This window comes from Tuber melanosporum, assembly GCF_000151645.1.
Source record: "Tuber melanosporum whole genome shotgun sequence assembly, scaffold_27, strain Mel28".
In the NCBI taxonomy this organism is placed as follows: domain Eukaryota; kingdom Fungi; phylum Ascomycota; class Pezizomycetes; order Pezizales; family Tuberaceae; genus Tuber; species Tuber melanosporum.
Window position 1 is genome coordinate 450975 of NW_003298941.1, and position 14422 is coordinate 465396.

General features: G+C 42.3%; 1 protein-coding gene; it reads left to right on the forward strand.

The window, feature by feature from the left end:
* Positions 1 to 8394: 8394 nt before the first annotated feature.
* GSTUM_00006503001 (uncharacterized protein) lies at positions 8395 to 13507 on the forward strand (the record flags this gene model as incomplete). XM_002838690.2 has 7 exons in its annotated part: positions 8395 to 9253; positions 9315 to 9390; positions 9448 to 9723; positions 9786 to 10148; positions 10203 to 10555; positions 10628 to 11066; positions 11128 to 13507. The coding sequence occupies 7 exons, from the start codon at positions 8395 to 8397 to the stop codon at positions 12062 to 12064; spliced, it is 3303 nt and encodes a 1100-aa protein (XP_002838736.1). The 3' UTR covers positions 12065 to 13507.
* Between the last annotated feature and the right edge of the window lie 915 nt (positions 13508 to 14422).

Sequence of the window (14422 nt, forward strand, 5' to 3'; positions counted from 1 at the left end):
GAAGACAGCAAAGAGAAGTATCGTTCTCCGTCGCCCAGAATTAACTGTCCAAAGGGGGATCATTACCAGTGATAAGTTCTTAACTACTAGCTGATATGAAAAAAATGTAATATATTTGCAAGATACTAATCATGTTATCGGTAATAGGTACAATAATTGGCAGTTGGCCTGCTCTACCAGGGAGAAGGTGAGAGCTGAGAACTAATGGAGGCTTCAAAGATGTACTGAGAAAATAAAGGAGTAACTGTTCAACCAAGTATCTTGAAATACTGTCTGTCGAAGTCTGCCTTCTCTATTGTGGAATCCGGCGATCTTTAAATATACAAATCTGTTCATGCTTGGCGTGAACTAAACTAATCAAAGATATTAAGCAATACACTTTGGTAAAATAACTTAAGTATCAAAATGATACTTAAAACAAAGCATAAAACAAAATCAAGTATCAATGTATTACTTAAAACAAAACATAAAACAAAACCAATAACTGAGTACCTATACTGGTTACACTCCTAGTGGAATTCACATTTCATAGGTTTGATCTTCATTCCTGAATTTTAGATAGATTCTATAACTTCCCTGATACTCTTGATGTGTTTTCTTACAGAGTCTGAATATATGTGTACCTTGTCTAAATAGATAATGCAACATCTATTCAGAAATCTTCTCAAGACTTGGTTAATCTATCTTTAGAATGCAGCTAGTACATGGGTTAGGCTGAATGGCATAATCAAGTATTTGTACATTTCATATTTGGATGTAAACATTGTCTTCTATTCGTCCCTTTTCTTGATTCTGATGTTGTGGTAGGTATTTATGATGTCGAGCTTCGTGAAATATTGCGCCATTCTTAGTCTGTCCAAGGCTTCACCTAACAGGGGAAGTGAGTATCGCTCCTTCTTTGTGATTGGGTTAAGTACTCAGTAGTCTACAGATCATCTTAGTTTGCCATCTTTCTTTTGACAAATATTATTAGAGATTCTTAAGATCCATGAGTTTCTCATATCTATCCTCAGTCTTGGATAGTTTCAATATAGGTCCTTAGTTCTTCCAATTTGTTCTTGCTTAGTTCATAGACCATTTTTCATGGTATGTGTTAGTTTCCTAATCCTTCTTTGTTGAGTTATAGATCAATGGCTAAGTTGATCCCGTGTCTGTGTGATAGTAGTTTGATTACGTTTTCTTCCTTAAATAGGTTGTAAAACCTGTGATATTCTTTTAGTATAACATCTTTCCAGTCTCGTTGTGTTTGTTATAGTTTATCTTGTATGGCCAATTTTATACGGATGTTGATCTTAGCCTATTCCAGTTGTTGTATGTTTAGGTTTCATCTGAGTATTCCAGTATAGAATCCTTTCTTGTATTCTTCACAAAATTCCTTGGCTCTGATTTTCCATATCAGAATGTTGTCATGTCATTTGTTTGGTTCTTCGTATAGGTCTGTCGACCTAAAATCCTTGTCTCCTCTTTGTATGTCTTCAAGGTAGTTAACCTTATGTAGTTCTTCACAATTGGTCTTTTCAATGATCACTTGAGCAATCTGATTCCCACTGGATCCCATATATTCCTTATCGTTTATATTGATCTGTACTACTTTGAGTTTACCCATCTAGTTAGCATCAATAACTTTGGTATTAACAATCAACTTATACTGATCTTTGTTCATGATAGGTATCATGGCTTGACTTGACAAGAGTCGTAGTTTCTTTGTACTTTGCATGTCGGCTCTGTTTAGTTGTCTCACCTTCTGGGACTCCCTGAACTACTGGTGAACTCTGCAGAAATCCTATCATACAGAATTGACTAGTAAACATAATTTTGTCCTCGGTCCAGTTTATATTTAGGTTGTGCTTTCTTAGCCAGGGCATTCCTACCCCAATCTTGTGGTTCTTGTAATTTGCTACTTAGAAGGCTGCTGTTTCACTATGGGTTCCAAATTTTATAGATACTTGTGCAATGTGGATAACATACTCCATTGTGCTTAGATTTCCATCTACAAGGTTAATAGGTCTTTTTGTATTTGTAGTTGTTATTTTGAATCCATGTTTTATGCGTAGTTCTTTGTCAATGAAGTGTTCAGTTGCTCATGAATCTATCATCAAGTAAATTTAGATCATTTTGTGTCGGTTGAGATGTAGCTTTATTTTGACACAAGATCATCATCAAGTGAACCTATGGGCATTTTGTATCGTGAGAACAGAGGACTCCATCAAAACCTAACAAACATGAGTTGACCTAAAGAACGACATGAGTGATCCTCCCAAACACAAGGTACAAATCCCCTCAATTGAATGCAAAATCTATGAGTAGTTGATAGACAGGAAGTTGAAGACGTTTGACAAAAAGAGGCCTTTAAGCAACCGTGATAAATTACTTGAAGTGCTAGTATCATGACAGTAATAACCAGCAAGTAACTAAATGGTATACAAACAAGTAGACAAGCTCAGAACTACACGATAAGACTCAACACCCGGATATTTGTCAAACTCACATAACTGCCAAGTATTAAAGGTTATCGTGGGAGGGAAAGCTTACTAAGTAGAAGGAGTAAAGGTAAAGACACAGAAATTACTTAGAATAAAGCATGAAGACCCTATTCCCCTCAGCTGTACTGACTTTCTTATACAGTACTCTTCATGACAACTCTAACCCTGATGACTTATAAATATAAGTCATGTGAAATCCTCATCAACAAGTCATAAGACATCAAATGAGTCATATATGTGAAAGTCATAACTCATAATTGAGTCATATATGAAGCATAACAAATCATAACATAACAAGTCATATGACTTCAAATGGATCACATGCGAAACCTGTCAGATCTGTAACTGAGAGTGATATACTTTGTATGAGAGAGAGGCATAGTCTGTGAATACTCAGACACAGAATATAAATATCAAAGTATCTCCCAAGCTTTTCAACATCATCTAGTAACAGAGAAGAGACCTTAATATTATCATATTGTCCACAAGATTAGATTATACTTTGCTTTACTATTAGTAGTTATAAACGAAACGAGCAACACTTTAGGCCTGCCTTGACCAATTTCCATCAACGAAATGAATCTCAACTAGCTTAAATGATTCTTACTCTATATAGATTGTCTCCAGCTAACAGGTTGAGTAGAGAGTTGTCCGAATTGGCAATAACAGGTAGAAACTCAGAGTGGTCTGTGTACTTTCCTTTCCTCTACTGTTAAAATTTCCAAGTCCTTGGATATTTGATAGCAAAGACACCTGGGTTTCCATGATACCTTCCTATTACAGTATTGTTGTCAAGAATGTGGCTTGGCATGGAAAAAGTTTTCACATGATACATAATCATGAGTTGTAGGTATGTTATTATTTTGTGCATATGACATATTTAGGTCATATGATGTTATGGTTTGATAGGTTTCGCACATGACTTAAATATGAGTCATGAGACGTGTACCTGGTGAGTATGCCTTGCAAGTGTACCTTGCGGGTATGCCTTGCACATATGATTTATATTTAGCACATGACCTCGTTGTGAGGTCATGGGTTTTATGCATGTGATTCATTCAAGTCATATGCCTTGTTTATTATGTTATGATTGGTTTATGAGTTTTCGCACATGACCTTACTATAAGGTCATGAGTTTTGAGCATGTGACCACTTTGGTCATATGACTAGTTTGTTATGATTTGGTTTTGTGCATGTGACCACTTTGGGTCATATGACTACAGGCGGGAAGAACACTGTATAAGCAAGACAGTATGGCCAAGGAGGATAAGTTCTTCATGCTTTGTTTTAAGTACTTTTCCTACTTATTACTTTAACGAATATAAAACACCTTTACGATCTTTATTATTATTGCAACCTTTATTGTTATACCAAGGAAAGCTCTTCACGAAAAAGAGTTAGAGAAAGCTTACGATAGGCGTTCCCGATAGAAGACAGCGGTCTTGTACTATCAGTAACGTAGGCAGAGGCCAAGTGCTATCGTAAGACTAAAGAAAGAAGAAGGAGAGCAGAGAAGTATCATTCCCCATCACCAAGAACTAACTACCCCAAGAGGGATTATTACAATTGTATATGAAAATATCTGGGTCCTATTTGGCCAGGTACTCAGAGGATAGCACCCTGGTGGGTGTTGGAGTATGGACATTGGTGGCAGTCTCTTTGCTCTTTTAGGAAGGTCGTAGGAGTAGGGCAATTGGGGTCAACACAGGAGGATGAGCTGGCAGGATGGGGGGAGCTGAGATCCTACTGGCTAGGTCCCTGATTAACAGTTGGACAGAGACCATAGAGCTCCCCAGTATGTTGATGGTATTTCTCGGGCCAGTAGTAGAAAGAAGTGTGTTAGCTATTTGAGAAGAGAGATTTTGAAGTAGTATGGCAAACTCATTGACATTGCCGGCTTGTAATGATAGGCTGTTGATTAGAGAGCAGACCAGGGGGAGGAGGTAGGATTCTCCAGTAAAGAGGTTGGTTAGGTCGTCCGAGAAGTGGGAGGAAAGGTATTCTAGGAACTATTTAATTATTACCCTAGTTGGAGGGATCAGAGAAGCTAGATAGGCCTGGATGGGAATAATCAGGGCTACTGAAGACGAATGAGAGGGGAGGTAGAAGGAGATACTCAGGTGCTGAACTGGGGTACTTGTCCAAGATGAGGTGGTAGAGTCTATTGTCTAGGCAAGAAAAAAAGATTCTTAGAAACAGGGCAAAGAGGATCATGAGGAGCGATAGTCTTTCACCAGATGCTAATAGTATTGAGTGTAGAAGTAGAATATAGAAGGAAGAAAATAGAAGGCACAGAGCACATATTCTCAGGAGGTCACTGGACTTGTCTTATATAAAAACACCTCATCCAACTCTAATTCTACTGTGACTCATACCTCTGTGTTATCATATCCTATAACTTACAAGTGTGCGTCATGTGAATTCCCTCAGCTGACTCCTATGAGTCAACTGTACAACATACTTAAACTAATCATAAACATCATAACTAGTCATATGTTCTATGTATATCATATGCATGAAACTCATAATATTATATGACTCACAAATGTAAGTTATTCAAACAATAGACACCTATGACTCATAGCCATGAGTCATGTGAAAACCTTATTCCACCGCTTCAACCTGCCTTGTCACAATTTGGTTTATAACACCTCCAAGTCTAAGGAACTCTTATAGTCTTATGTTTGAAATCCAAGTAAGTCTTATAGGGCATACTCTTAACCAACCAATTATAAATAACTCATACCCACATATGGCCTCTAGATAGATCATGTGTGTAAAACCTAACTCTTCTTTGCAAGGCATACTTCTCTCATTTTATCTAAGTTACATTATAATATTATTATAGTATAATATTTTAGGTAATTGTGATACACTAGTCTAGATGCATAGGATGCGGAGGAGGTGATAGTTGAATAATTAACATTTAGACATATACTAGTAGTAGACACATCAGATGCATAAATTAATTTTTTTTCCCTCTCCCTTTTTTTTTATATATGATTATGTACATAGCAAGCAACACCTGGGGGGCTAGGGCTTTACTAGATTTTAGAAGATGTATTCCACTGTAGCTATGAGCAATAATGTCGTTGCTGGTTGTGCAATATAAATAGTTGACCTTTAACCCCATCTGGGCGGGAGGAATATATTTTATATCGTATATAAATATCCGTAAAGAGCTAGTATTAAAACCCTGACGGGTTGGAATGTTTGGAAACTACCCTACCGAAACTGACAAAATGCTGTTGTTTACAGAAGGGACAACACTTGCCGACAGATAACCCTCCCAAGTCGCGCGACCACTGCTACACTACTATAAAGAGCATCCAGAAACGGCTTCGCGCAACCTTTTTTTTTTTACTCCTCTCAGCCTGCACACTGAGTTACTCGAGCACAAACTTCACTTTATTCTTCTTTCCCTCCTTTCATCTCCCATGCTGATTTTTCAAATAATTCAAACTGCTAGCATTGTACCGTACAGTACCGGTAGTTTAACTTACTGAATTTCTCCCAAATTATTCCCCTGCCAACAAACTGCCAAGGATAAATTCACGCTTAGGCCGAGTTAGTATCTTACGGCTGTTATCACTCGCACAAGCTTAGCACTGGCCCCGCTAAACAGTTGCCAAGACTTTCGACGCGAAACCCAAGATTAGCTTCTTCAACCATTTTCGACATCTCAACTCTCCACCCTTTTTCCTCCAACACCTCCCCACACCGCTCCTCCACCACAACACCCTACCCCCTCAAAAAAATCTACCTTATCCCCCGCCCCACTACTTTGCACTTCTGGTGCGCTTTCTAGTCAGTAATTTTCTCTTTTCTTTCCTCTCGCTAGCTTCCGGCGGCGGTGTTTTTCGGTTGTTTGCTCTTAACTTAAGGTAAATATTTCCCCAGCTTTTACAATTGGGCTTAGTTTTTATTTTTTTTATTTTGCTAACAGCCACCGGTATGGGATAGCTGGTACGCAGGGCGAGATGGATCCTTTCGATTGGGACGTCGACACCGTTGTCGCTGCGGTCGCTACGGATGACGAGCAAATTGCCAGTTCTTTGAGGTACAATGAAGTTGATGGACAGGTGCTTTTAACTATTTGCAACTATGACCGCTTGAAGACGGACATCGGTATTATCCCTCTAGGAAAACGAGAGAAGATTATGAGGAAGATTCATAGTCTGCGAAGGAATAGCCCAAAGTACGCAGCGCACATCCTAGAGATTGCCACCGCCACACCCTTGCCCGACGACGATGGAGAAGCGGGCTACTGCTCCTCATCCTATAACAACCGCCCGCATGCTACTCCACGCTATTGCTCTGAAACTCTAATTAAGCCTCTTGTGCTTCCGGACTCTGCGCCCTTTGTTTCGCGGAAGCGCAAGTTGCCTTTTACCTCTGACAGCCCCAATGTTAAGCCGCGTGTTTCGGAGGCATTAGAAGCTACCAGAAGTCCCCTACAAACCCCACCGCTCCCCGGAGGCCCGAGAATGGTTTTCAACCTTATCTCACGCTCTGCCGCTGCTAGCCCGCTTGTTCTCCGCAATCCCTTCAAGGCCTTCGAGGATAGTAATCATGGGGATTTACCGTTGACCCCAACCATCAGGATTGAGGAGAATGGTGACAGCGCTAATCCTGTGCTTTTCCGTACTGCAGCTCAGCCAGAATCACTGCATCCGGACGACGATCCGTCTGGCAGCAGAATGGAGATCGATAATGACCTTGTACTGGGTGAAGCGGGGGTAGCTAGAGGTGAAAAGGTTGCCGCTCCGCCCTTTGACGCCACAGAGTTAAGTGATACTGCTAGCGAGGAAGATAGTGAGATGGATTCTAGAGGGCATGATCAACGCCCAAGTAAAATTGTGGTGCTTCGACTGCCCTCCCTTCGGCAACCCACTCGGCGGAAACAACACTACCTCTTGCCCAAGGCCGTTGGGGTGGACCAAGTTTTCTACCATGTCGGGGTAGGTGATGAGATTAGCCAGAGCGATTCAGATGACGATAATTTCGTTATCAGTGAGTACTTCCCCTTTTTCCCCCAGCATGTTTCACTAATTTAAAATATATAGTTTCCCCCGACAAACCCGCCGGGCTACGACAAGTCGTAAACCGTCAGATATACCACTTCTTAAATGGGGCGGAGCGCGTGACTGTTCTCTCACCCACGAGCCATCTGCGTGTTGGAATTAAACCTTACAAGGATGCCTTTGTGCGCAAGCACCACCCCCAGTCCTGTACGATCTACGATGTCCAGCCGGACGATTCTTGTCGCATATCCAGAGAGGATGCTTCCAAATCAGGTCTTCCATGGCGAAGTCCCGGTGTCAAAACTCCAACCTCGGGTTCCTCGACAGATAAACAAGTTGTCAAATTTATGGACAAGCCGAATCGCCCTCAACCGCTACTTAATGCTACTGATAACTCCGTTCATGATTGGGACTACTTGACCAAATGGCAAAACATAGACGATGACCACACATTGCCAGTATTTGGCGAATCGGGCTCCGAGAATGAAGCTACGATTTCTTACTGGAAAGAATACGAGGCTGAGAATGGGCCCCAACGGAAACAATTGAGCAAATCGAAGAAGAGACTCCCTCTTTCCGCCCTAGAAATACAAGAGGCGATCGACGAAGGGATGAAATTGAGGGTTGCAGAATGGCATGCAAGAGTCCTGCCAAAGAAGGAAGCCCAGTCGTACCGGATATGGCAAAGTGCAAGAAGGAAGAAAGAGCGCAAGAAGACTGCTCATGAAAATAAGCAGAGATTGGAAGAACTCAATGAGAGGATTAAAACTCAGATGCGAGAGATTGCCGGTCTTATTTGGTTGAGTAAGGATACTGTCAAAGCACAGACCAAAATTATGTCCTTATCTATTCACGAGCGCGAGCTGTGTCTCTGGCTCATCAATCTCATGGAGCGCAAGACACCACCGGAAAGGCCCCCAGAGACTACTCCGAAAGGTAATAAAAGTTTGGCCGAGAAATCAGATGACGTTGGAGAGGACTGCGGTGGTGATGAAAATGACAGTGATGATGAGAGTCTGGGCAGCGGCGACGGTGAGCCGGATTATGAGAGCGAAGACGAAGATTTAGATGGATTTATCGTTAGCGATGATGTAAGAGACTACGCCGGCGGTAGAGCCATACAGGTTGAGGGTGAGGACGAGGTAAACGAACATCTTCGACAACAAGAAGAGGGGCGTTTGGAGGCTCTAAACGAACTTGTAGACTCATCTAGTGAGGGAGAGGCACCCATACCTGCCAGAAAAAGGCGGGAAAGAGGCAGACGTGTTGTTCAAGATGACGAACCCGATGAGGAAGTCGAGGCACCCATACTTGCTCATGGTCGTAGTGGATTTTCAGATGCAGAACTTCAGGGTGTTCGCGATGGCCCAGGGGATAAGCATTCTGTGACTTCACGCTCGGGCTCTGGCTCAAGCTTGTCGCCCGTGCCAAAAGACAAATGCAAAGGTGGGATTCGGTCTCCAACACCTACTGTCAAACAGGAACCTTTGCTTTCTCAACAAATTCCTAATGAAAAAGGCCCAATTCCCATTATTGACCTCACTGTCGAAGACCCTCCCCCTGGATCAAAGAAACAATCCAGAGCCCCGACGATGCCTACCCAACGGAAGAATGTTGAGGTCGAGATACAAGAACTTTCTGATGATGAAGAGACTCCGCTCGCACTTCTTACACGTTTGATTAAGGAAATTGAACCCCAAACTCGAGCAGCCCTGTTTTACCGGATGGAGGAAAACAAGATTGGTAGTAGGTGTTTCTTTGCCCCCCTTTTCCCAAATATTTTTAGCGTATTAATTTGTATGCACAGAAATCTTTGGACTCGTTATATCTGTGGCTAGACAGATCCATGTAGAGAAGCTCAAGTATTACACTGGACTTGATAGGTGAATTTGGTTTAGCCCCTAATTTCCTCTGTTTGGCTGCTAAATTTCTTTCAACAGATACAATTCCGAAATTTATAGGATACTCACTAGATTGTATCTCTCTTGGCTCCTAGGTAAAGAGTTATCGAAGCATCCCAAACCCAGCCCGGAAGAGTTTAAGAAGGCAGAAACCGCAGCCCACTTCAAAGAGTTTCGCACGATTTTGCGAAAACTAACTCACGTCGATGATGTTCCTATCGTTGGAGGTGGTGGCGTATCCGACTATGATCAGTTGGGGAATGGCGGAAGGATAAATATTGTTGGTAGTAGGGGCAGTGCGAGTGGAGCTTCTAGGTAAATGCAGCAAAGATAAGGCAATATCTAGTTGCTTTTTGCCCGTACTAATTCAGAAACAGTTCTACCCAGTCTCCAGTACCGCAACCGACTTCGAGCCAGAAAACGAAGGTTCGAAAGCCAGTTGAAGAAGATCCTCATGCCAGGGCCCTTCGAGAACGTGCGCTTAAGAACCAGAGGAACCTAATGAATCGCATCAGGAGTCAGAAGAGATCCAGTATTGCTCCGGATCCCGAGAAGGTTGCAATAAATTTAGGAAAGTACAAGAGATATAATGACATCTACTTCCATCCCGATTTTGCTGGAACACTTAAGCCTCACCAAGTCGATGGAGTGCGGTTTCTATGGCAACAACTAGTTCAGAGCGGAGAAGGAAGAGGCGCACTTCTGGCACATACTATGGGTTTAGGGAAGACTCTGCAGGTGTGAGTGACATCTAATCAATACTTAGGTATTTAAGTATTAACTCAGTTTGGCAGGATCACTTTTCTTTACACACTAGCCACTGCGGCAGCATCTAAACAAGAGGCCACTTTCGGTCAAATACCAGAGGCTTTAAGAGAATCAAAAACCCTCATACTTAGCCCGCCTGGCTTGGTGGAGAATTGGTGGGATGAGTTCCAGAAGTGGTTGCCGCAAAGCCCACATGAGCGCGACCAGCTTGATCTTTCAGCAATTGGACAGATCTACCGAGCAGACGCTATTGTTTCTTTGACTACAAGGCTGAGCACAATAACTAAATGGGCCAAGGAGGGCGGGGTATTACTGATGGGCTATACTTCATTCCGTATGGAGATCTCAAAGGCTATGAATCTAAATAATCATGCTAACTGTCCAGTAGGGAATCTTATTGACAACAGACCTCGGAAGAGCTCAAACCCCTTATCACTCGATATCCCCGCAGACCAGCACAAACAGATTAGTGATTATCTTCTGAATAGCCCAAACATCATCATTGCTGACGAGGCTCATTCGCTCAAAAACCCTAAGGCGCAAATCAGTCAAGCCACCCGCCTCTTCCGCTCCAAGTCCCGAGTAGCTATGACAGGATCACCGCTCTCCAATAACCTGATGGAATATTGGACAATGATCGACTGGATTGATCCTGGCTTTTTAGGACCTAGTAAGGAGTTCGAGGCCAAGTTTTTACATCCCATAGAGGATGGACTTTACGCAGACAGTACTTTGAGTCAGAGGCGGAATTGCTTGAAAATGTTGACTGTTCTGAAGAAAGATATTGGCCCAAAGGTGCACAGAGCTGATGTGAGGGTGATCGAAAAAGATCTCCCTCAAAAAACGGAATTTCTGGTAAAGGTGCCCCTGACGCCTTGGCAGGTTGAGATGTAAGCAGTCAAATTATTTCCCTCAAGGTTTTTTGATGCTGACATCTTTAATTGCCTTTAGGTACACCAAATTTGTCACGGATCCAGAAGTAACGGGTGCTATAGAGGGCAGCGATGGTAAAGCTAAATCTGGAACCAGGTTCTTTGATATTGTTCACCTTCTCTCACTGATTTGCAATCATCCTATGTGCTTCGTGGATACTATTGAGGAACGGGGCCAAAAAGCACAAGCGGCCGTTAGAAAGAACAGACAGTCGAAGCAAGATATCTTCTCCCTAGAAGACGAAGAGCTTCAGGAATTGATTGACCTGGATGACCTCTCTCCTAATGAAGAGCTGCTGGAGGGTGCAAGCAAAAAGTATGCTTGGGCCAAAGAAATGGCCAGCAAAACCCAAAACCCCCGAGCTTTATTCCACTCATACAAGATGCAATTATTAAAGAGCATTGTTGAGCATTCGATCAGGCTCGGAGACAAAATCTTAATTTTTTCTCATGGTGTCTACACCCTGAATTACCTCGATAAATTGCTTGAGGACTGGAAAATCGATTTCCTTAGGCTTGATGGAAAGACAAGGATGAGTACAAGACAATCGGCGACCAAATCTTTCAATTCCGGTAGGAGTGATGTGTTTCTGGTTTCTACTGAGGCTGGCGGGTTGGGTCTGAACCTGCCAGGCGCTAATCGTATCATTATCTTCGACTTCAAGTGGTCACCGATGTGGGAGGAGCAAGCTGTCGGAAGAGCCTACAGAATGGGTCAGAAAAAGCATGTTTTCGTCTATAGGTTTCATGCGGTTGGAACTTTTGAAGATCTCAAGAGGAACAAGATTCTTTTCAAGAGTCAGCTGCAGTCCAGAGTGGTTGACAAACAAGATCCACTTCGAACGGCACACAAAGACGTTAGGCAGTATCTCCTCGAGCCTGCGAATATTCCAAAAGAAGACCTAACCGAATATCGAGGAAAGGACCCTGTGTTGGATAAAATCATGAAAAAGTAATTCTACTCACAAATCCCCAGCACCGAAGTTACCGAGCTAGGTACTAATTAACTGCCCCATAGCGTTGACTTTATCACCGCTATTCAGTACTCGGAGAGCTTCCAACACGATCCCGACGATGTCCTTACCGAACAGGAGCTTCGAGAGACAGACGAAATCCTAAAGCAGAATCAAATGCAGCGCAAAGATCCTAATTATCGTCAGCAGCAATTCCAAGCTGCTACCCAGCAAACGGCGGGGGAACAAATAGCAGCAGCAGCAAGGGAGATGCAATTTACTGGTTCCCCAATTGTTTTGCAATCAGCCCGACCAATTGTTATCCCCCAGTATGTTCCCCCCTCCTCCTCGGCGTCCGTGACTCCGGCAACTTCTACCTCCAGTGCAATCAGTCGAGCCCAGTCTACAACATTGGCTGTCGGTAATACGGCTCCTGCAACCGGAAGCCTCCAACCTACAACTCCATTCCCAGCTACTCCAAAACTAATTAGTAATCGCTTTGGCCTTAATCTTAGTCGTCCCGCGAGAATTAGATTCTCCCCAATCGCAAGGCCAAGTGAGGGAAATCCCGGCAATAGCAGTAGACCTCCAACAACTCCTGCGACACTCCAGACTTCTACTGCTCTACCAATCCCGAAGTCGACAAAACCCGCCACCCAAACCATTCCGCAACCTAAACATGCGTGAGTAGATGTCAGTGTCTCACATTGCTTCCTTTTGGAAATTATCCATCAAGCTACTTGAATACACTGATTTTGCATTTTCATGTTTGGTGTTCGTTTTCTTGAAGCGCTTGGCTGTTTTACTTACTTTGGTGACAAAAACCGCTTCCTTACGATTTATGTCCACTTCTCTTTTCTTTCATCTGCTCTACAAATCACTTCTTTGTTAGCATCATTAAGCTCTGGCGTTTCCATGTCTGATTATGTTCTACCTAGTTTCTGCTTCGATGCTTTGGGGGATGACTTGACTTCTCTGTCGCTATTTGGTATTCTTTTGCTTTTGTTTCCATACTTTTGTGTACGGGTATTTACATTATTAACAGATAGACTAACGACTAGAGGTTGGTTTGGGTCAAAAGTTTGTTTTCTTTTACCCTGCATCATTATGGCTAGTGTTAGCTAGGATACAGGTGGGGGAGATATGGAGGAAAGCTAGGTGGAAGGGTACAGAACCAAGAAACGAAAAGAAAGCAAGCTTTTGAGTGGAAAGGTGGATGAAAGACAATCGGATGAAGTGGGGGCAGAAAGGGAATAAAAATAAATAATTATCCTGTTGCTTTCCATCATTCACACTACTTCACCAACACCTAGTATATAGCTACCGAACTAGTTGGTTGGTTGGTAGGTGGATATTTTCTGTGTCATAGCTGCCTCGGTGCGGAGGGGGCTCTTCTACTTGCCTTTTTGCTATTTGCTTATTTTATCCATTTCAGATTTGTATCTTTTAACTTCTCTTTCAATTGCTGACTAGCGTTAATTTCTTTGCGAATTTCAATACCATGTCCCCGTGCTCGACAGGGAATCTTCCCTCCCCACTGCTCAATTGCCCTCATTCTAGTTGATAGAACTATTCTCATACGCCGGATCATTACATTCCTTTTTCATGTGGCTTTCATTCATTCAATTTTGTTCTCTACTGGCGACTTCCCGCACGCAAATCACTCCAACGGCTTAGTATTCGTCCATATTCTCCATTGTTTCATTGAATTTCTGCCTCTCCTCCTTTAACAGCGCATTATTCTCCTGTTCAGCAGCTATCTCTACTTTCCTCATAATAACTTCAATATATTAACTATGTTTGCTTCTCCTTCCTACCTTATAAGAAAGCAAGTCAGGTGATATATCTACTTCAGTGAACAGACTGAAAAGATGGGAGGTTAGAGGAGTAGTTAATCTTACTAGAAAATTCTAAGTTGATTCTACTAAACAGCTGAGAGACAGAGATGAGTTTCTTAATCAGGAAGGAATAAGTTTAGGTTCTAATTCTATATTTGTAAGAAAAGCTACATAATATTATATAGTATCAATAACCTGACAGAATTCAAATTTAGCTCGGATTTCTACTACTAACGTATTCTACTGAGAACCAGGACATCACAGGGATGTGGGATTTGCTTTTTTGGTTGTGGGCAGGACAAGCGAACATTCAGATATCCCGCTGATGATACGATGTAAATAACAACTAAAGCTAAAAGCCTTATGATGGGATGAACAAAGCCTTGCACAAATGATTATTGTGAAGAATTGTTTCAAAAAGTAGTATAAGCTGTAAAGGAGGGTCTTGAAGGGGGGGGTACCTGCTGCCATTAAGATCTATGGAGTCCTACAAACAACTCTATACTACCACCTTTCTAGTACT